Source organism: Pygocentrus nattereri, chromosome 10 (assembly GCF_015220715.1).
Source record: "Pygocentrus nattereri isolate fPygNat1 chromosome 10, fPygNat1.pri, whole genome shotgun sequence".
Taxonomy (NCBI): Eukaryota; Metazoa; Chordata; class Actinopteri; order Characiformes; family Serrasalmidae; genus Pygocentrus; species Pygocentrus nattereri.
Genome location: NC_051220.1, coordinates 8,205,207 through 8,227,383, shown reverse-complemented (window position 1 = coordinate 8,227,383; position 22,177 = coordinate 8,205,207). Strand labels below are relative to the sequence as shown.

Here is a 22,177-nt window from a genome sequence, read left to right as displayed (position 1 = left end):
CCAAACATCTGGAAGCGGCGAGTCACATCAACTCAGGGCCCCTTGTGATATTTTGGATGTAAGGACTACAGCAGAGAACAGCCTTCATTGAACCCACAGTTACTAAGTGCTATACTGAGACACCGCTTTTGCAGTTTGAATGCTCAGAATGCTCAGAGCACCAAAGACTTACACTTCAGGTTTAATAAACAGCACAAAGTCATGTTTTTGTACAAGCTTTTAATCGTATCAAGGTTAATTTGTTCAACAGTACCTTGTATCTCACCTGTTGCTGTTGGTACATTTTGTTTATGACAGTGACAGTTAAGTTGAGGGCACTTACTTCCTCTTCCTCGTCCTTCCCTCTGTTCTGCTCCAGTGCCTTATGGTGGGGTGGACAGAGAGGAGACGTGGAGGAGCGGCCCATGCCTACAGATCTGAGGCCAGTTTTGACTTTAAGACTGCTGTGAAGATCTGGGAACCATGACGTGGAGATCAGGATTCCGAGACCTTTGAGGAACTTTGGCAACTATACGTAGAAGGCCTAAAGTCACTGTTTCCAAATTCTTCTGTTCCAGAGGGAACCACTGCACATTCAGTGTTTTGGTTTTGTTGTAACATCCCAATTACAACCTTTACAGGTTTGGTAATAAGCTGATTTAACAATGTGGGATTCTGAAGCTGGGGAATTTAAAGAAGTACCCCACCCTGATCACCATCTGCTGCATCGGTAGTTTACCTTGGAGGTTTCCTGGCACTTAGTAAAAGAAATTTAAATAATAATAATCATGATAATAATAATAATAATAATAATAATAATAATAATAATAATAATACAAAAGCCAACTGGCCTCCTAGTATGTTCTGAGTGTTTGGAATTACGCACAGAGAAATTTCTATGCATGGTAGTTAAACTATGCCACAGATGCAGAGACGTCAGGCTGTTCCTACCTAATCAAGCCCGTCAAAAATGTAAATTAGCCTCAAGAAGAGGTGCAAGACAATTCCACTGGACCAACACTACTCAACCAAGCAGATTGGTTGTTATGTGGCCTGTATGGTTTGGTGCGTGCTTTATATTCTTTAAAACGCAATTCCATGCTACAACTCTTTAAAGGTAATAAGGTCCCTTTAATACAATGCAAGGTATAGGTCAATAGCAATATCACTGCAGCGCTAGTATTCTGTCCATATCATGCAGCTTTAATGGGTCGTCGAGTGGGCAGTTCGATGGCCGCAGCTCCGTCTGGCCAGGCCATATTGTTTGCTAAGAACTGACAGCCATGTTGAGTTGGCTGAAACCTCTTAACAGTTCGAAAACCTGCAAAACTGGCCTCAGATCAGTGTAAAAGAGCAACTTCCTCCAACACCAATTCACGCACACTCACACTGCACTCTTTCAGCTTTATACACACATGCAAAAGTGGCAACAAGTGCTGTCGAAGTTTCCATGACTGTCCTGCCTTTGCCTTCTCTACACACTGTGCTTAACAGCCTTACATGGGATTTAATCAACCTAAAAAACAAACGAATAAACAAATCAACCTGCGTTTAGCTCTCCCATGTCAGCTGAGCTATCCAGAGCACTTCCCACTCCCCTTCACTCCTTCTGGAGCTTTCCCTTTGGCTGAGCTGTTTGCCATCATATCTACAAGTAGTATGATATTCTCCACTTATGTATTTGATCGTCTTGATTATTTTAGATCATAGAATCTAAAAGCAGTATATGGCCGGATACAGTCTCAGGTGTTTTGTTATGCCCAGTTCAGCTGTGGGCTAGCCACAGTGCTAGCCAGAGGGCTCAGGGTTGGGAAGCTCTGGACAGCAAACCTAAAAAAACCAAACACAAAAAAACCAAATAAAACAAAACAAAAAAAAAACCCAAAATCTCTATGCTTTTCATAAGCATCTCTTCCATTCTAAAGCAAAACATGTGACATGACTGCTGAGTTTGAGCCCAAATCAAGACGTAGCCACCGGTCAACTCCGCTCTCTGTTCCTAAAACCTCACAGTCCACTTTTCTCTCTCCCAGTCCGTCCAAAGCCGCCCCATTCTCGCCCGCTTTAGCAGTGGCCCAGTGGAGGATGGCCTGGTTTCTTGGTGGTTTGTAGCCTAGCCTAGCGTGTGATGGTGCGCGGCGCATGCATTAAGGCTGGACAGGGGGGTGCTGGGACATAGCCGAGTGAGAAGGGCCAGACTGGATCCCTGGCTGTGCTGGAGGAGGGGGCGGAGGAGGAGGGTGTTGCTGCGCCCCGGAGTGTGTGTTCGGGGAGGGCGGGGGTGTGGGGCGCTTGAATTTGTCCGGGCTGTTGCTTCTCCTGGGGGACGGCCTCTGTGTGGTGACGAGAAATGAGGAAAATTGTCACTGAAGGCAAAAACTAAAAAACTGGAGATACGAGTTTTTGTTCTGACAACGGTGAATATCCTACATTGTTTTTATATAAAATTACATATAATATTACAGGTACACATCATAACACCACAGTAAGATTTCACCACTTTAGTTTTATTTTTTGGCCTACTTCTTTAAAATAACATTTTACATCGATCAGGCAAAACATTCTGACCATCTCCTTTTCTACAGTCATTGTCCATTTTAACAACTCCACTTACTCTATAGCTGCACTTTGTAGTTCTACAATTACAGACTGTAGTCCATCTGTTTCTCTCATAATTTGTTACCCTGTTCTTCAGTGGTCAAGACCCCCATAGAGCAGGTACTATTTGGGTGGTGGATCATTCTCTGTAGTAACACTGATGTGGTGGTGGTGTGTTAGTGTGTGTTGTGCTGGTCTGTGTGGATCAGACACAGCAGTGCTGCTGAAGTTGTTTATGTTAAGTCAGAGACAGTAGCTCATCGGCTGCTGCACAGTTTGGGTTGGTCATCTACTTAAAGTAGATCAGACACAGAAGTGCTGCTGGAGTTTCAGCTGTGAAATTCGTCAGAAAAATGGCAGATATCTTCCCAACATTGTTCAGCCCCAATTCTGAGCAGCTCTGAAACTGACGGAGTATGTGAACGTGAAGTTACTGACTGAGAGAATAACCGCATCTGTGTATATGAGAGATGCCAGCTTCTCTGTTGTTCTGGCTTTATCTGTGTGAGTGGACAGTGTCCAGGGCACGACAGAACATCAAAGGACCTGAACCTTCCGTCGCCAAAACAAACATCCCTCGGCAACCACTCATCCCCATAGCAACCAGCTCTGCTTTAATCCAGCGCCTTTCAGAGCAGCTTTAAGGCCTAAAGAAACCATTTTGGCTATTTGCATTGAAAGCTGCATTTTGTGTGTGTGTGTGTGTGTGTGTGTAAAATTTCTTTTTTTTAATAAGGTCTGTCCTAATGGGGGATTTTTACTAAGGCTGGGATCAATTATTGATTCACTGATAATCAAGAACTGTTATGAAATCGTTAAGCATAAAGTTTTTTTTTTTTTTAAAGCATTTTCCACACTGATCCATCACCCAAACCACCAGTCTTGGTTTTACTTCTTTTTCACACAGTTTACACACAAAGATTTTTGCCAATCTAATTAAACACATTCCGAGTATAGATTAAGACTGAGGTGTTTATGCTCACTCAACAATCTGATGGAAAATCTGTTTTCATGCACATTACAAGTAATCCAATTCAAATTTATGCACATGCGTGGAGAACAACTTTGTGTAGATGTTAGTGTGACAACGAGCATCACATCCAGTCGGAGTGAGATGAGCAACAGCGAGCAGCGCTTGAGTTTCAATTATTTTAAAATGATGTCAGACTCAGGAAAACATGCTCCATGTGTACTTATTAAAGAAGGCCAAGAGGAAGACGTCGTGTTCTGAGACACAGAACTTGGATGGCCTGTCGCACGCCGTCTTTTAAAGATCAGAGCATAACCTTCGCCTCCTCTGCAGACCAGTTTCTGCTCCCGCCCTGTTGGACGTTTTAAACCTCCACTAAGACGTGACGCACGTGTAGAACATACTTTAACTCTCCGACTGGAAACGTAATCAGATACAGGCGTTTACATGGCTATTATTCTTCTGTTTAACAGATTATTTACAGTACTACCCCTCGTTCAGGCAGACAGTAACTGTACTCTGAATGGCCTCAATTTGCAGGATAATAAAGCTGCTTTGCTTCTGAATAGTACAGCTCCACTTGATTTGGCTTGACTCGTTTTGGGTAACAGCCACTTTGTTTACCACTGCAGATACAGTACCCCCTTTAATGTAGCTGGTTGTCATAGCAACACCAAATGAAAGTGCCATGATGTGAAGAAAAGTTCTGTTCAGAAGAGGCTGATGGCACCAAGACAAAAGGAAAGTTTGGGGATAAACTACATCCAGATGTCCAGATGACGGGACGATTCTGGTAGCTCCAAAAAATGACATTAAAAGGTAACGTTAACATGTGTGTTCAGTGACTCTGTCCTTCTAATCGGTAGTCTGCGGCGCTTTTAGGTCAACCTTTATCAATGGCTCAGCTTGCTTGGAACCAGGTACTCAACTCTACCAACCCAGGTAGAGTCGAGTCGAGACCATGCAGTGCAAAAGTGCATTAAGCTGCATTAAAAAAAAATAAAATACAGATATTTATCAACACTTTTGTCCTGAACTATCAATTTTTCCAAGTTGCCTAACATTGATACAAAGCAAAACAGAGCACATGTGTGAACACACACACAGTGTAGAGTCTAAAATAGATCTGCCAGGTTTGTCCTTTCAGTATATCCAATGGAAGCTGTGCTCCTGGAAGAATGGACACCACATTGTTAGCATACTAGAATACTGACACTGCTACATGAAGACAAAAAAAAAAAAAAAAGGAGAGAGAAAAAAACAAAAACAGCACAATAAGAACACTGCGATCTAAAAAAACAAACAAAAAACCGGATGAACAAAAGATGGAGCAAGAGAACGGCATGTGCACGTTACGTAACTTGACAATTACAGGTGAGCAGCAGCTTAAACTCAAAAAGTATTTGTAGGCGTGGCAGCATATTACATTTAGTACCTACAGTCTCAAAGGCACGAGGACAGCAGAGAACAAAAGAGAAGCAGAGGAGGACTGCGGCAGCGCTGGGTTACCTCAAGAATTCAAAAGTTTAGGATTTCAACAAAGCTGCACACTCACTGAGAATAAGATATAAAATTCACCTTCCAGAAGGCCACGTGTTTGACATGTGGTGATAAACTCAGCAAATGATGTCACAAAATGACTCAAATAATTACAGTATTATCTAACATTTAATAACTTCTTGATGACCCCAAAGCATCTTCTGGCGTCCAGCTTACAGCATTTTAAACTACACGGCACAAGCCAGCATTGAGTAATCATTAATGCAAGCTTGTGAACGCGTACTGTGCGTATATGCAAATGTATACCTGAACTCCGTGGGAGGGTCCTGGGTGGATGTGCAGTCCTGGAGGGGTGTAGTGGGGAAGGGGGGCTCGGCTGAGCGTGGCTGGTGGTGTGAAGCCCACCGTGTGACTGGTGTACGACAAACCTGCACGAAACAAGATTAAAATGTCATCAACAACTTCATTTACCGACACCTGAATCATGTTAAACCATTGTTACAAGTTCTTTCTACTACACAAAATACATTTTTCACAACACAAATTCCCAATAAAGGAGTAGCTTGTTGAAAAATCGAACGTAGTTGATCAGTCAAGATCTGACTGCTGATGTAATGCGTTTGTTATGCAACACATTCATTTTTTATAGACAACACTGTGTCTTACAGTGCCAGTCAAACAAAGCTATTAGAGATAACCTAATAACCTGATGCAGTTAAATCGAAGTGTGTTGCTGTTTGTACAGTGTTAACTGGTCATAAGCATCCATTACTTGTTGGCTACATTAGCCTCTTAGCTCGTACGTTTTTCACCAAAACATTCATTTAAAACCTAAACTAAGCTGAAATAAGGAAATTAGTTATTTACAACATAGGGTGGGGGTTGCACCAACAAGAATTAAGCTTTAATTCTTTTAATTTAATTAATTTTTTTTTCAAGTGTAAAGTTTGGTGGAGAGGGGATTATGGTGTGGGGTTGTTTTTCAGGAGTTGGGCTTGGCCCCTTAGTTCCAGTGAAAGGAACTCAATGTTTCAGCACCAAGAGATCTGGGACAATTTCATTAAACTTTGTGGGAACAGTTTGGGGACGGCCCCTTCCTGTTCCAACATGACTGCACACCAGCGCACAAAGCAGGTCCATAAAGACATGGATGAGCGAGTGTGGAAGAACTTGACTGGCGAGTCGTGACCTCAACCTGAAAGAACACCTTTGGGATGAATTAGAGCGGAGATTGCGAGCCAGGCCTTGTCATCCAACATCACTGTCTGACGTCACAAATGCGCTTCTGGAAGAATGGTCAAAAATTCCCTAACACACTCTTAACCCTTGTGGAAAACCTTCTCAGTAGAGTTGAAGCTGTTATAGCCACAAAGGGTGGGCCGACATCATATTAAACCCTATGGATTAAGAATGGGATCTCACTCAATTCGATATGCATGTAAAGGCAGACGAGCGAATACTTTTGGAAATATGGTGTATTTTAACATTTTCAACTCCTTGGAACCACCGGTGGTTCCAAAACACACTGTTATATTGTTCCTAACCTTCATATTTCATAAGCTACATTCAAATGGTTGGCGTCATATGAGGCTGTAATGGTAATTTTAAACTCTTATAATAAACTTTAAAGATTTTTTTAAAGATTTTTGGTTTTTAAGCAGTAAATTGTAAGCATATAACAATGTGTGTGATCATAAAACATTCTTTTAATCTGAAGGGAACTTTTACAAAAAATAAATAAAAATGTACAATTATTCCATGAAGTTACTGAACAATTTGCCTTTGGTCACATAAATTCAGATGGACAAAGCAAAATATACTCTGGTGGCTAGACACAGTCAATTAAGCAGATTTAATCTTTGATAACGTATGTTAATCCATATTTAAAATGTAAAAATGTGGTGCAACACAACTCGATTTAAAATAAAACCTAGGTTAACAAATGCTTGATTAGCCCTAAACTAATTAATGTAATCCTTGCTGATGTAAACCATCCACAGACTCTTAACTTAAACCCCTTTGTCTTAATGCTGCACTAGGGAATAAACAAACTCTCGTTAGAGATAAAATGGCTAGAGTACATCTAATTCATATAGTAATGATTCAGGCTTGTTTGCACTAAATTTCTGTGTTGACCTTTTGGTAACAGCTTCCTCCACACGTAGACAACACCTTATCTCTATGAGATGTTTAACGGTGATTCTCCACTGAAAAATCTTTGTAGCGAGAGACTGTGGCTGCGGCAACAGGCCCTTAAACTCTTCAAACAAGAGCTAATGAGATAACGGAGACACTTCTTTATTTGGCTGAGACCTGGCCGAGTGCCAGCAGCCCTTTTACGCTCCTGTAATCATTAGCCTACTTTCTGTATCACCCAATGTTCTGATCCAAGTTGAAAGACGCAGTTTGAGGAACCAATTAATCCTTGGCCTCCACGGTAACAGATCAGTTTATACAGTTTCTCAGAAACCGAAGAACACAGAGATATCATTGGGCCAGTGTGGTAAAACAACGATAATATGTGCTTTTTCCCTACTTAATATTGATATACATTTGAGGTGTTTGGTTAAGCAATTATGCCACTGCACTCCTTGATCCAAGCAGCAAAGGAAATAAATAAGTAGTAAACTACGTGGCAGCGCATGCATTTTGCTTGCCAGATAGGGAGAAAGAAGTCTAGCCATTCACTCAAAACAGTTCAAAAAGCTATTGTCAGTGTTAAATTACAGTGAGTGAAAAAAGGCTGTGGATTTGAATAGAGTCGCTGAACAAGGAGACTGTAGCAATAAATAAATAAATAAATAAATAAATAAACACACACACACACACACACAACGTCTGTAGTGTTGAAGTGGCTCAGATTTCTTAGGTCAGATGCAGCACAGAGCACTCATAATAAGCCCTTAGCTTTCTTTATGGTTCAAAATACTACTCAAAATGAAGTGAGCATTACAAAAAGCATGTGACAATTATGAAGAAATACTCAATATCAAACCAAATGAAAAACCAAACAGCCCTAGGCTAAATATCCCTAGGTGTTTATCAGAATCAATATGTGGCAAGTACTTTATAGTGCTTTCAGTTAGAACTGCCCACTGGACACAGAAAGACGAATCTGGCGAGTCTGGTGTGAGGCTAGGTGATGCAGGGTTGTCGCGGTAACGTACCTGGGGATATGGGGCGGCTGGAGGAGGGCGAAGGGGTGTAGGGGATGGGACTGGACACGGTGCGGGCTCTTAATCCCTGAGCAGACATCTCATTGAAATACCTACAGAAAGAGAGAGACAGAAAGAGATAGGACCAAATAATAAACGTGCACTTTCTCCAGTAACATCAATAGTATCACTACCATTGAAGGTTCCTCCTGTAGAAAGACTTTATTCACAATTTTTTGTAAACTTAGCAGATTTTATGTATAGTTTTCTTTCTTTCTGGAAAAGATCTGGAAACCCATGACACATGGTTTGATGTAATATGTATCACTGAGATTACATTAGAATGAGATTATCTTCAGACTTTGGCCTTTATGCACTAAAGCTGCATTAAAAAAAATAGTGCAGACTTGACCGCCTCTAATGACAAAGTGTCTGATTCGTGAAACTTTCAATGTGGAAGAAGGGAGATTTGAGCACTGTGAGTGCATGGCTCCCCCTACTGACCGAACTGTATAGGGTTAAAATTACCACAAATGGAAAGAATAAAGTGTGAAAGGACTTGGGATGATAGACTGTGATTGTGTAGTGATATTTTCTCAAAATATTATATTTAATTGTTTTTTTTGCAGTGTATGAGATGCTCCTGCACTTGCTGTGTTGTGTGTTTATTTTTTGGATGGAGTCAGAAGTACAAAACAAACACTGTGTAATATGTCTTTGAATGGAAAATGGAATAATTGCAGCTTTTGCTTAAACGAATGTGCATGTAAAAGAAGTTTATCTACTTCAGTACTGGGCTGCCATGCACACAAAGTATTAGTAGTGTTATTTTCTATTTTTATTCACATTACTGGTATTATAGATAATATAGATAACAACTGTGGTTTGATCAAACGAGCATTCATTTCATGAACAACAAAATTGTCAATGAATCCCTCATGCCCTTATTTTATAATTAGATTTGACCGTAAGTAACTTGAAGTAAGTAAATGAATCATGGTCACTGTGATTTCTCTAGAGTTTACATCCCACCAACAACAGAATTTGCATACTTTTCCAGGTCTGATTTTGAGTCCACTTAAGTTCCATGCTTTTCCAGACCTGCTAAAGGACAGTGATTAAACATCCTGCAGATGTGTCACGCTGGAAAATATTATAACAATAACGTCTGGCTGTGTAGAAGCAGTCTTGCGTTTTTGAGTTTGATGTGTAGACGGCCGTACCTCTCGTCGTCCATCTCTAGGCTGCTCTCACTCTCGCTGAGCTGCCTGCACAGAGCCTCCCTCCTCTCCATCTCTCTCTGCAGCTTCCTCTGCAGACGCATGTTCTCCTCCCGCATCTGCCGCTCCTCCTCAATGTACTGAGCCCTCTTCTCTGTGTCTGTGAGAACAAACAGAAGGAAATGCTGTGTGAAAGAGCAGCAAATAGAAAAAGCAACACGCTTTTTAGTGCATAGCACATCAGCTGAACTGAATAATACTTGCATTCATGTTTTTCAAAACACAACAATTTGCCCCTTTAAAAGCTCAAGGATAGGCCTACGAAAGGGATTGTTTCAACTTATTACATCATTGCTCTGAGAGCGCCCTCTAGTGGGTCCATACCACTAACACATGCACTGACATACTATCAAAAAAATAAAAAACAGCAAAAAAGCAACATCAAGGGGAACAACATCAACAGCACACTGAGTATTTGTGGGTGTAACTCATGTTGTAGGCTCTGTAGCTGTGTGTATGTGGTGCTCACGCTGTAGCTCGGTTGTGCGCAGGCTGCGTTTGAGCCTCTCCACCTCGCTCTTCAGGAAGCGAATGTGCCGCATCATGTTCTCAGGAGAGTCAATCTCCATGGAAACCTCCCGTGGAGAAGGTGGGGCCGACACAGGCTGGTCAAGCTTCTCCTGCAGGATCCTGCCAATCAAAAATAAGTAAATAAATAAATAAATAAAATAGGAGGTCAGGATAAAACAACAGCAATGATGTCTGATTTGGGCTAATACTCTACAAGCTTCAATTAGCATAACCTGATCTGTACCATTTCGTCTTTGTATCATTAAAGGGGGAGTTTGGAAATAAAAATAAGTTATAAATTTTTCCTCTTGGTCCAAATGTAGTTGATCAGCCAAGACATGTCTGGTGAAGTTTGCTTCTTTAGTTTTGCACTGGAGCTATGAGGCTAACATACTATACAATACGAAAATTACATTATATACATTAAATACTAAAATAAGACCAGTGCAGTCGTGGGCTGGATGTTAGGGAACCAGTCCTGTGATCGGAACTACATTAGCCTCGTTGCTACAGCACAAAAGTTTCAAAAAGCCTTTACTGATTACAGCTGGAGCAACAGCAAAATTCTATTTAGTTAAATATGCAAAGACTTGACTGTGGTTTCATTCAGACTGGCATGCAGCGTGTACAACTGCCTATTCATCAATAGAGCTAAGATTTGATCTAGGGTCAGATAACATGACTAGGATTACTATAACCTGGTGAAGGATCTGGCTGTGAATCAGTAGTTCTACTCTGGGATGTTACATAACCAGCCAATCTTTCCATTAAGTTTCCAAGCATGGATTTCAGAGGATTTCAGTTTTTTTTTCAGGATTTTCAAAGTCTAAACAACACTATCAGTGGCTGATTTTCCAGACACAACAACATTTGACTAAAAGTGCTTTCTGAACAGGGAACCCTCAGAGATGCATATCTTTGGCATCATGTCAACCTCTTAACTTCTTCCCTCTCAAAACATGAATGTGAACGAATGTGAACTAAACTATTAAACTTGGATTAAGAGGTTGCTATAGGTTTGGGTCATGAGCAAAAAAAAAAAAAAAAGTAGCCTCTCAATCACATGTCCTTTTTCTAGTGTCCCATCTTCTACAAAGTTGCAATGTATTAATCAGCACAATTAATGGGCAACAAATAACTACCTTTTCTCAGCCTCCAGCTTGTCCATACGCTTCCAGAGTCGGTTAACCAGCGCCTCCTGCTCCTGTTCTAGAGTGTTCTCCAAGTCTATCTTCTCACGACGCAGCTAAAACAAACAGAAACACACTCAACTCCAGGCTGCAGTAGGTGCCTATGGTGTGTGATCCAACCCTGCAAGGAACTGCTATTAAGCAACAAAATAGCCATGAAATGCTCTTTAACTTGATTAGTTATAATGAAGAAAAAAAGCAGTAACATCATACGCTGTACCTAAGGCTGGCCTTCATTAGACATCTGATATTTATACCAATAACATGATTTTGGTCAGAAAATGAACAAAGGATAGTGAATTTTTCAAATTTACTACCATTTTACCATCATCAACATTACATACATGCATACATTACATGCAGATGTGAGGTTCACTTATGGCTTTGGGTAGCTACAACTGAGCTGTAGACAACGCAGTTCCTACTGCCACCACTGTGGCACACCATTTCACATCAAACAAGTGTGAAAAATGTTAACACAGCTGAATTATGCAGACGTTTCGAACTTGAATAGTGGAATTCCTTGTAATACTATGTTTATTAACAGAGTGTATTTACATGCATAGTATTAACTATACGACTAACTAAAATAAATATAAAGTGTGAAGGCCAAATGTTATTTATATTTAAAGAAGGTTTAGTGGTGGTCCAGATAATGTAGACAGACAATCAATTGGCTCTACATCTGACAACCTAGGTATTGGAAACAATGCACTTTTGATACTCTGTAGTATTTAGTTACATTTGGTTGGTGCCATAAAAGTACTGAATCATTTAAACCCAGCCCTATCTGCACCTCCAGATGAAGCAGCACCATCCAAATGTTGTTTGTTTTATTGAGAGCATGTACAAAACCCTTAAGCAAACTCCATGGTTCATTTAGTCTGTCTTCAGTGTAAAAACATGGCCGTCGTACTTGTTCTAGGGTGAGCTGCTTGGAGATAGTGTCGTTCTCCAGCTTCTTGATCTTCTTCATCAGTTTGTTAACCTGAAACTCTTGCTCCTGCTCCAAGTGCTGTTCCAGCTCAGCCTTCTCATGCTGGAGCTAGAGGAAGATAAAGGGAGAGATTATGTTTGAGTAAGGATGAATACATGAACACGAGAAAAGGAACAGTTTAATAGCTCTCCCTACTCTCTACCTTCCTTATGTGCTTAAGCTCTCCAGGATGTGCTGAAAAGTTTCCACCTGACTGTCTATTATTCAGTAACCATTCTGATTCATTTAGTAACTAATCTATGATAAAACTAATACTAAGTTATGATGTACCAAGAGTGAAGAATGGAAGTTCCTTGTTTTTAAAGGGGTTAAAGTACACAGTGACTAACTAAAATAAATATACAGTGCGAAATTAACAATCGTGTTATTTCTACAGGAGGTTTGGTCGTAGTCCAGATAATGTGTCACTACATCCTACTAAGGCACATACGGTCGAGGTGGTGACTCAACAACCCCGCTCAGATGCCTGGCATTCTTCCCAACGCAGCCAATTCCTGACAAAGCCTTGTTATTTTGGTGAACTTTAGACTGCGCTGATGCCCCCACAACACCCAGCCACGCTTCCCACACGGCCCCCTGTTTTACAGTAGTACATCAAGTTGAATGAGAGAACACCTGACTGCCTTACTAAAAGAAGGCAACACAGAGAATAGGTATCATTTGATCGTGTGCTTCCAGCTACTATAAACTGAACCTACATTCCTGATTTCAGCTCACACTTGTCATTTACTGCTATATAAAATGAGCTTTGGGCCTTAAATGTATTCTTTCTATTCTTGGCAGAGAGGTACATGCAGAGATAAAGCAAAACAGTCCCCAACATGTTTTTTTTCCAGGTTTACCACTACTTCACCATTACATATTACATATATAAACATATTTAGGTTCTGTAGTTGTTTTGGATAGTAAATAAAACTATATCTATACACTATAAAGCTATATTTGTGAGACACTGCAAGCCATAATCACCACAACAGTAAAGACATTTCCTACAATTGACCATTTCACATCAAGCCACTCAAACATCACTGGAATTCCCCTTTAAGCATGCTGTAGGCGTACTAGAGCAAATGTGAGGCACTATGGGAAACGCAATAAAGATATGACATTCACCTAATAAAACCTGTGTGTGATTTGAAAGTGTCTGCAACCACTGACAGGGATCAATGTATGAAGTGAAGTCTGGAAGGCTAATGCTTGGAAACTGCTTCCAAATGAACTAAGAAAAACTTGCTTTTGTCCATCAAAAAGCCTCAAGCGAAAAACACTGGCAGCCATCTCGAAGCCTGAAAGCTAGGGCTGAGGCATGCATGTCAAGGTCACGTTTCATTACACAATCCATGGTATTCTTAAAGATGTTTACCATGAACATAAACCTCTGCAGTGAAGCTCCAAGAACTGGACAAAAAAAGAGATTTGTAGGCTAACCAAACCAGTTTCTTATGGCCAGCTTCATATAAGTTTCACCTTAAAGGGTGCAGCAGTTACACACTGCCACCGGAGTAAATAAGATGGCGAATAAGAAGCTTCAGCTCTGTCCAGCTGGGATGGATGATTAGACAAGCTGCTTTAAATGACAAGGTGGACGAAGTAAAGAACAGAAAAACCACAAGTCACAGCAGGTACTTCTCAACACAGGATTCAAACAGACACTAAGCCAATTCTGAATTCTGAAGAAAGTAACTCTACAGAGATGCTATAGCTTAAGACAGCTAGTGAGTTGTAGAGAGTCTGGGATTCCAGTTTGCTGGGAGAGCTGGGAGTCAAGTTAGAAAATCCCCTCATCACTCATTTCAGTCAGAAGGTAAGAGCCACACCTTTATGTACAAAATCTGAATGTACATGAACTTGAGCTCAGATGGTTTAATTTTGAAATATAGCCTTGTAGACAACAAACATTTACCTTTATTATAGGCTGTAATTATATGCATTTGCCAACCTTTTACATTTTTTTCAATGTATTTTGTGTCTTAGAAGGCAACTTGTGCCAGTTATCCTGCCCCAACAAGCACTGCTGCCTTTTTGGGGGAATTGAAACATTACAAGTTACGTTCGTGTACTTTTCTATTATTTCTCATTTCTTCCACCAAACTGAGGTTTCATCATGAAGCCCTATTTCTTTGCCACTTTGACTAACATTAAACTAAAAGGAACAAAAGATGCACATTTTCACTTGATGTCTCATGTACAGTACATACGCCACATGCAAATCACCAGTAAACCACTCACACTCATACGCATAACACAGAGTGCACTGTCCAGTTACGCCCCCCATAACGCCCACACAGCCCCCTTAAAATGTGTCATCTAGTCAGATCAACTGGAGACTGACTCACTCTCTCCTTACTCACAGCACCTGCCCAAAACCACAAAAACTGTGGGTGTTCAAATTCACGGTAGAACTGAACCCAAACCCATCGTGGCCTACCAGCACCAATTCCACTGATTCATCCAAACTGTGGGTGGAAGAGGCTAAATATCAGGGTTCGTACTGTTGTGCTGAAGGACAGTGTGCACAAGTCTTAAAGTGCAACTGTATTCAACACGAACACACCCATATGGAATTTCTGGGTCAGCAATAACCAATAATTAACACCTTGCACTGATACTGATAGCATTTTAAGGGATGTGCAATAATGTCAGAATCACACTGTTATCAGTAGATAACTGCTTGTAAAAAATTGGTATCAGACAGAAGTTTAGATTTTGCTGATATCTCAAAGCGCTCTGGTTCATTCATTGTATTCTGGAAGAGCAGAATGTTCAAGTGAAGCTAGGTTATGGCACAAACATCTGCATTTTATTTATTTTACTGTATTTGTAACTTTACAGATATAAATTGCACATGTAAATGGCCCATTTTCAAAAGTTGGAGCGCTGTGCAAAATGTAAATAAAAACAAAACGCATTGATGTGCAAATCATTTAAACCATATATTCATTGAAAACAGTTCAAAGACAACACATCAAAATGTTGAAACTCAAACAAATGCCCATTTTGAATTTGACGCCAACAAGTTGGGACAGGGGCAAGAAAAGGCTGGTAAAGTTGTGTAATGCTAAAAACACCTGGTGGTTGATTGGCAACAGGTCAGTAACAAAAAAGGGTATAAAAAAAGCATTCGAGAGAGGCTTTCAGAAGTTAAGATGAAGAGGGGTTCACCACTCCATGAAAGCCTGCATGATCAAACAGTGCAACAATTCAAGAATAACTGAGGTGAGGTGGAAAAGTGTCCTGTGGTCCGACAAATCAAAATTTATTCTTTTTAGAAATCATAGACGCTGTGTCCTCTGGGCTAAAGACCACTCAGCTTGTTATCTGTGCACAGTTTAAAAGCCAGTACTCATGGTGGTATAGGGGTGCATTAGCGCACATTGTATAATAAACATATGGTGGCATTCAGATGACGTCTTTTTCAGGGAAGGCCTTGGTTATTTCAGCAAGACAATGCCAAACCACATTCTGCATGTATTAAAATGGCATGGCTCCATATTAAATGAGTCCAGATGCTAAACTGACCTGCCTACAGTCCAGGCATGTTACCCACTGAAAACATTTGTCACATTATGAAATGAAAAATATGACCAAGGAGACCCCAAACTGAGCAGCTGAAAGTAAGAAAGACTGGGAAAACATCTTGCGGTCAAAACTAGCAGTCAGCCTCCTCAGTTCTCAAGCGCTTATAGAGTGTTGTTAAAAGAAAAGCTGATGAAGCACAGTGGTAAACATGACCCCGCCTAAACTTTTTTGGAATGTATTGTACTAATAAATACTAATAATAATAATTCTCAGTTTCAACATCTGATGTCTTAACTATTCTTTACTATTAAAATATAATTGGCATGATTTGCATACTTTTATTTACATTTTGCACTTCAACTCAACGTTTTTGGAAATAGGATTGTAGATATGGTCCTAATTTCCACAATTCAGAAATGTTTTTGTATCATGAAAAATGTATGTTTCATGAAAAAATATCAGATAACTGCATTGTCTAAAACTGCCATATCGGTGCAACCCTAGGTGCTTGACTATTTAAAAAAAAAAAAAAAGTCCCCAGTGCACTTCCATACATCATTTATACATGTAAAATGATGTACGGTAAATGATGCCAACTATCTCATAGAACTGGAAACATGACTTTGAAAGATCAGTTATTTCAGATTAAATGCTGAAATTAATTTATCGCTGTACTCCAGCTGAACATTTCTATTAAGCTACAATTTAATTTCTCTGATCCATTTTCACCATGCAGAGTGACTATATCTGTACCACTGCATGCATGCGTAAAACAGTTGAAGTCATTAGTTGTACTGCACAGCTGTAATTATATCTGATAAATCTGATATTAATAATTTAATTTATTGGAAAATAACAGTCTGCTGACAAATTGTGCATCTTTACTATCCAATAAAGCACAAGGCAGAAACAGATTTATTTGTTGTCTTCTTCCCTGTGGTTAAGCCAATATTTGTTCATTAACTTTTATGGACACACAAACATGAAAATTAATCAGATTGTGTGTCCCTAGTTTCAAGGCTGCCCTCTGTGAAAAATGGTCTTCAGGCAGTTAACCCTTATGAAAACGTAGAGGCTGGCATAAATCTATCAGGTGGGTGAAGTGGAGAGAGTTTATGCCCTGGAGGTTTCTAGGGCCCTGAGGACCGGGTTTGGAAACATTGCTCCATCTAGACAATGCGAGTTCTTACAAGATGGACCTCACATAACCAGAACACTAAGTAGTCCAGAAAATGCATGCATGCAAACCAAAGCCAGGTCCAGAAAACAATCAGGCAACAGATTTGTCTAGGACAGTGATCCTCAAGCTCATCCTCAGGGACCCCAGACAGTCCATATTTATTGTTCAACCCAAATGAAAACAAGTAGGAATGAAGGAATTCATGCGGACCATCTGGAGGGCTCTGAGGGCCAGGTGAAGGCCCACAGTCTTTGGTGTGCATTTTCTAAACTGGGGCATGAGTATTTTGGACATAAGAAGTTTGCATCTAGGAACTGCACGCATTATCTAGAGCAATAGTTCTCAAAAAGGTCCACAGGGAGCCCTGAAGTCTCATTTGAGAACCACAGATCTAGAGAAGTTTCTAACCTGTAAGCAAGTATGGTGGCCTGACTTATTTTTAATATGGGCCAAAGATCTTTCACCAGCCTATCGCTCCATAAAAGCCACAATTTTTATTTGTGTGTGTCTATAAATCCATACATACATCAATGCACATTCGCTTGCATGAAACTAGAAAGTACGGATGCACTGATATGGGCTGATGATTATATCCGAAATTTTACTTGTACATATTTTTCTACATTCTACATTGTATACATTGGTAGTTTAGCAATATGTAGAAATAAACAGTTACTCAGGGGTACTCTAAACATTTTGCTCTTTAGGAGTAAAATAAATAACAGTCAATTGATGATTTTGAATATATCAGCCTAATCTAATTCACTCTCCGATGCTGATATTCTGAAACTTACTGGGACTAGCTGCATCACAATCAACACAATCAGTCTGATAAGATACCTGATTTTAATCTGCGGCAGGTTGAACATAACCAACAGGTCACTCTCTGCAAGCAGTGACAAATTAGAGGATTCTGTGATCAGATTAATGCTTTGATAGCAGCATAAACTACAGTAAACAACTGCTACAGAGCAAAAGGAAGAACTGGTAAACAATAGCACATTTATTCAAATCAAATCAAAGATTGTATGACCCTTTGGCACCAACACCTGACATCTCAGCAGCCCTACTCTCGAAAATCTGTTACGCAGTCCGTGTCTATGTTTTCCGTAGGTTTATTAAACAGTTCTCTGGTCTGGTGACTCACCTGCATAAGTTTCCGAGACAGGTCGTTAGTGAGGAACTCCTCCTCCTTTTCATAGTTCACGGCAAGCGTCTCTTTTTCCTTCTGCAGAGCCTGGATCTTCTTAAACAAGGTGTTCGAGATGAACTCCTCTTCTTGTTCTGCCCTCGCTTGCTGAAGACACAGATCAAACACAAAGTTAAATCATGCTCACAAGTTCAAATTTTCACATGTGCATCACAGCATGTATTGTTCTGAACCAGTAGAGCCACGTTAAAAAACAGGCTACGAAACATATTTTTGTTTTAATGAAGAGTTCACAAAAACATATATAAGAACAGGTAAAAATAAATTAAGATAATGGCAAAACAGACCGACATCCAATCAGCTACTTATTACTATGCAGTTTTTGCAGTTTCTATACATCAGCTTCGTTCTTAGGCTCACTATCATATTTAATGCTATTTGCAGCTGAACAGTGATTTACGAGATCGATGAAAATCTATAGCCAGAAAACCATACCGTGGCAATGTTTATCATGAAGACACAATATTGGTTCCTCTGTTTGTATGTGATGCTCATTTTATCTGTTTTACAGATCCAGATTTGCACAGTAGCCTGCAGTGTGCCATATCAAGATCCGGGACCTGGTGACGGGGAGTTCAATTCCGATCACCATTGCCAATCAAGCTTTTCTGAAATGCTCCAAATTACCTAAACCAAACAATGGCACCAACGTAAGCCCCTGACAAAGCCGTAATCTTTGCACTATTCTCTGCTACACTGGAAACCCAAATACCAGCTCCAGTCCATCTCAGAGCCAGACAGGGGCATTTGTCATGCTCTAATTAAGAGATTATTTTCCAACACCCCTTTGGTTTTAGCATTTTATTAGAGTGTAATTATCTTGTAGTATCAAACCATCATGAACAGTGGGACATTCAAGTAGGTAGATCTCACTTTTAACCTTCCTATTATGTGACTGGTTAGTTTGACCCATTTCCACTTTCAAGATGTCCGCAATACTGGCCACCTGGCCATACTGGCCACTCTTTGACTTTCTAATTTAGAATAACCAACCTACATGCAAAGTGTGGTCAAACTGATGTGTTCTGGAAGGTCTGCAAATATCTCTACACAAAGGTGATGTTTTGATGCTTTTATGCACAGCGATGGTTGCGAAGATCTAAAATATAAACATCTTTGATGTGTACTGATGTTTTGAAAGGTGTGAAAAGGAACCTCCCCACATTTCTTGTTTGCGCTGTTATAAACATCATCACACATACATGCTGAAAAGACTTTCAGCTTCTTATGCCACCAAAATGGTGCCATGGCCTATAGGATTTGCTGTCACTTGAGTCTATGACATTCAGTTTTTGAGCTCCTGCAACTGGAAGCCACCGGATTGTGAGTTTCGTAAGAATTGGAAGCCACTGGATCAAGAGTTTCATAAGAATGGGAAGCAAGTGGATCGTGAGTTCTGTAAGAATGGGAAGCCAATGGATCATGAGTTCTGTAAGAATGGGAAACTACTGAATTGTGAGTTTTGTAAGAATGGGAAGCCACCAGATCGTGAGTCCTGTAAGAATGGGAAACCACTTCATTGTGAGTTCTGTAAGAATGGGAAGCCATTGGATCATGAGTTCTGTAAGAATGGGAAGCCAGTGGATCGTGAGTTCTGAAAGAATGGGAATCCACTGGAGTGCGAGTTTCATAAGACCTGGAAGCTGCTGAATCATAAGTTTTGTCAGAACTGGAAGCCACTTGACTGATAGTTCCCCAAGACCTGGAAGCCACTGGATTGAGAGATATTCATAAGAAGTGAAAGTCATTGGATCGAGAGTTCCCCAAGACCTGGAAGCAATCAGATTTTAAGTTTCCTAAGAAATGGAAGCCACTGGATCATAGGTTTCATCAGACCTGCAAGCAACTTGATCGGAAATTTCATCAGAACATTCTAAGTTCGTTAGAACTTGAAGCCACAGGAAACATGCATTTGTCAATGCATACACTGGGTTGTTGATATTAGCTATGGTACACATGTCAAATGGAGAAGTGAATGTCAGCCTATGGAATAAAAAGAACGAGAGGCCAATATTTTGGGTCATTTGGTGATTTTCTACAACACTGTTTTACTGTATTATTGACAGAAAGGCTGAGAGAGTAACCTTAAGCGAGGCCATCTTGAAGAATTTGGAAATCTTTGCATATATTAATTACCAATGTTATCAAAATGCTACAGTTTGTAAGGAAATCGTTTACTGAATTATTAAATATGGCATATATACCATCTGTTCTCATATTTCTTCTTTCTGAATCTTCTGACAATCAATAATAGAGATACATATTTAACATAACACAAGGGTTAAATCATTCTCAGCTCTGCATAATGCACTACATGGCAATAAAGTTAGACATATTACTGGCTTAGTTTAGATACCAGCTGAAAGTAAGGTAGTAGCTATTTTCCAACTTTTCCTACTGGTCACTGTCTCAGCTATTGCCCAACTCAGATGATGCTCAGGTGTTAAAACAGTTCTAAGCCTTATTCAGGCCTAAAGATAGAGTACTGCAGCTTAGCTCATAACTCACTGAGACACAAAAAAAGCCCAAAACGACACATTTTTTCCATTAAGTGTGCTGGATGGTCAGACAGCTGGCTGCTGTGGCAGAGATTTAGTTGCCAGTGATGACTCAGACTCTAGCTAAACTTAACGGGTCTTTCAATTTAACTGAATTTCGCACACCAACAATAACAGTTCCCAAACGCGTTTAATACTTTTAATGAGTTTATAAACGAGCTAACGTGTCCACACAGCACTTCAAAACACGTGTGCAAATGTTAACACAGCTAACTGGGCTAAAATGTCTTTGTTATGGCAGCTAGCTTAGCTTAGCTTAACCTAGCGGGGATGCTACTCACTCCATCGCAAAACAACAAGCGCTAACGTTAAGGCGACAAATGACTTTTTTTTTCTCTTCAGTTCACTCAGAGACTATTTCTAAATATGTTACATTAATTTAGGATCAGCTAATCAATAAATAATAACATTCGTTACACTTAGCAACAGCGTTAGCCATCTAACCTAGGTGGACTAGCGTAGCAACCAACGTGCTGCTGTTTTAAAGGCGACAAAACCTGACAATCTAGCCGATCGGTTGCAAGAAAATGAGTGACATTTGTTCCTAGGGGCTCGGTTTAATGTTAGAAGCGCCTGTCATCATCAGACGAGAAGCTGAAATAGGTAAAAGCCTGATTCGCCAGCTTCTTGCTCGGATTTTCCCGTTCCACCTTAAATAGTATTATAATACTATTTAAGGTGGAACAGGAAAATTCGAACAAGAAGCTGGCGAATTAAAATACGAAGCTGACTTGCAGCTTGGTGTCAGCCTTAACTTACGATGGTTACGCTGGCTTTGCGCAGGTCCCGGTTCTCCTCCTGCAGGGACTTGCACTTCAGCTTGAACGTCTCCAGCTCGATCTTCAGCACTTTGTTCTCCTGCTGCAGCGAGGCCAGGCGGTTCGTCAGCTCCTCCAGCCGAGACTGCGAGATGACGACGCCCTGCTTGCCGCCGCTGCTACCGCCGCCACCGCCGCCGGGCGCTGAGGCGGCCGAAGAGGACGAGGAGGAAAGCGGCGGGACTGACGCGCTGCAGCCCGCGCCGTCCGTGTCGCTCTCGCTGGCGCTGTCTGCCATGGCCGCACCACCGGGCAAGGGGAACGCGAGAGGAGCGCGATTTGAGAGCGCGTCTGCAAGTGCGAGAAAACACGACCAGCTCGAGCTGAGCGCGTGCGTGTGCGCGAGAACAGCGCGAGAGCGGTGAGGGAGTGACGCGAGAGTGAGGGGTGGGCGGCCGAGCGATGCCACTGATAATCGATTCGATCCCGTAGTTTCGATCTTGCGGCTGCAAATAGTTTATGATAAATATAATATTAAGAAAATAATTACAAATGATTGCGCAGAATTGATCATTCTGACCATTTCTGGCAAAGCTTTTAAAATCCAGGTGCTATTGATCTTAGCTGGTCAGTTTGAGATGCTGGTATAGAAACTGTAGCTATATATGTGTTAATGATTTTTAAATCTTTATTCAGCAATATACTCGTAATGATTTGTCAGTATATATAGTATGTCATATATATATATATATATATATACACACTGCTCAAAG

At 40.6% G+C, this 22,177-nt stretch overlaps 1 protein-coding gene across 1 annotated transcript; it reads right to left on the bottom strand.

Moving 5' to 3' along the window:
* Positions 1-202: 202 nt before the first annotated feature.
* On the bottom strand, positions 203-21,809 carry ccdc6a (coiled-coil domain containing 6a). The gene is made up of 9 exons (XM_017704945.2): positions 21,406-21,809; positions 18,026-18,175; positions 12,099-12,227; positions 11,135-11,238; positions 9,952-10,112; positions 9,426-9,582; positions 8,215-8,315; positions 5,354-5,475; positions 203-2,312 (listed from the first exon to the last, which is right to left on the bottom strand). Exons 1-9 carry the CDS (start codon positions 21,700-21,702, stop codon positions 2,127-2,129), a joined length of 1,407 nt encoding a protein of 468 aa, XP_017560434.1. The 5' UTR covers positions 21,703-21,809; the 3' UTR covers positions 203-2,126.
* Positions 21,810-22,177: the final 368 nt, after the last annotated feature.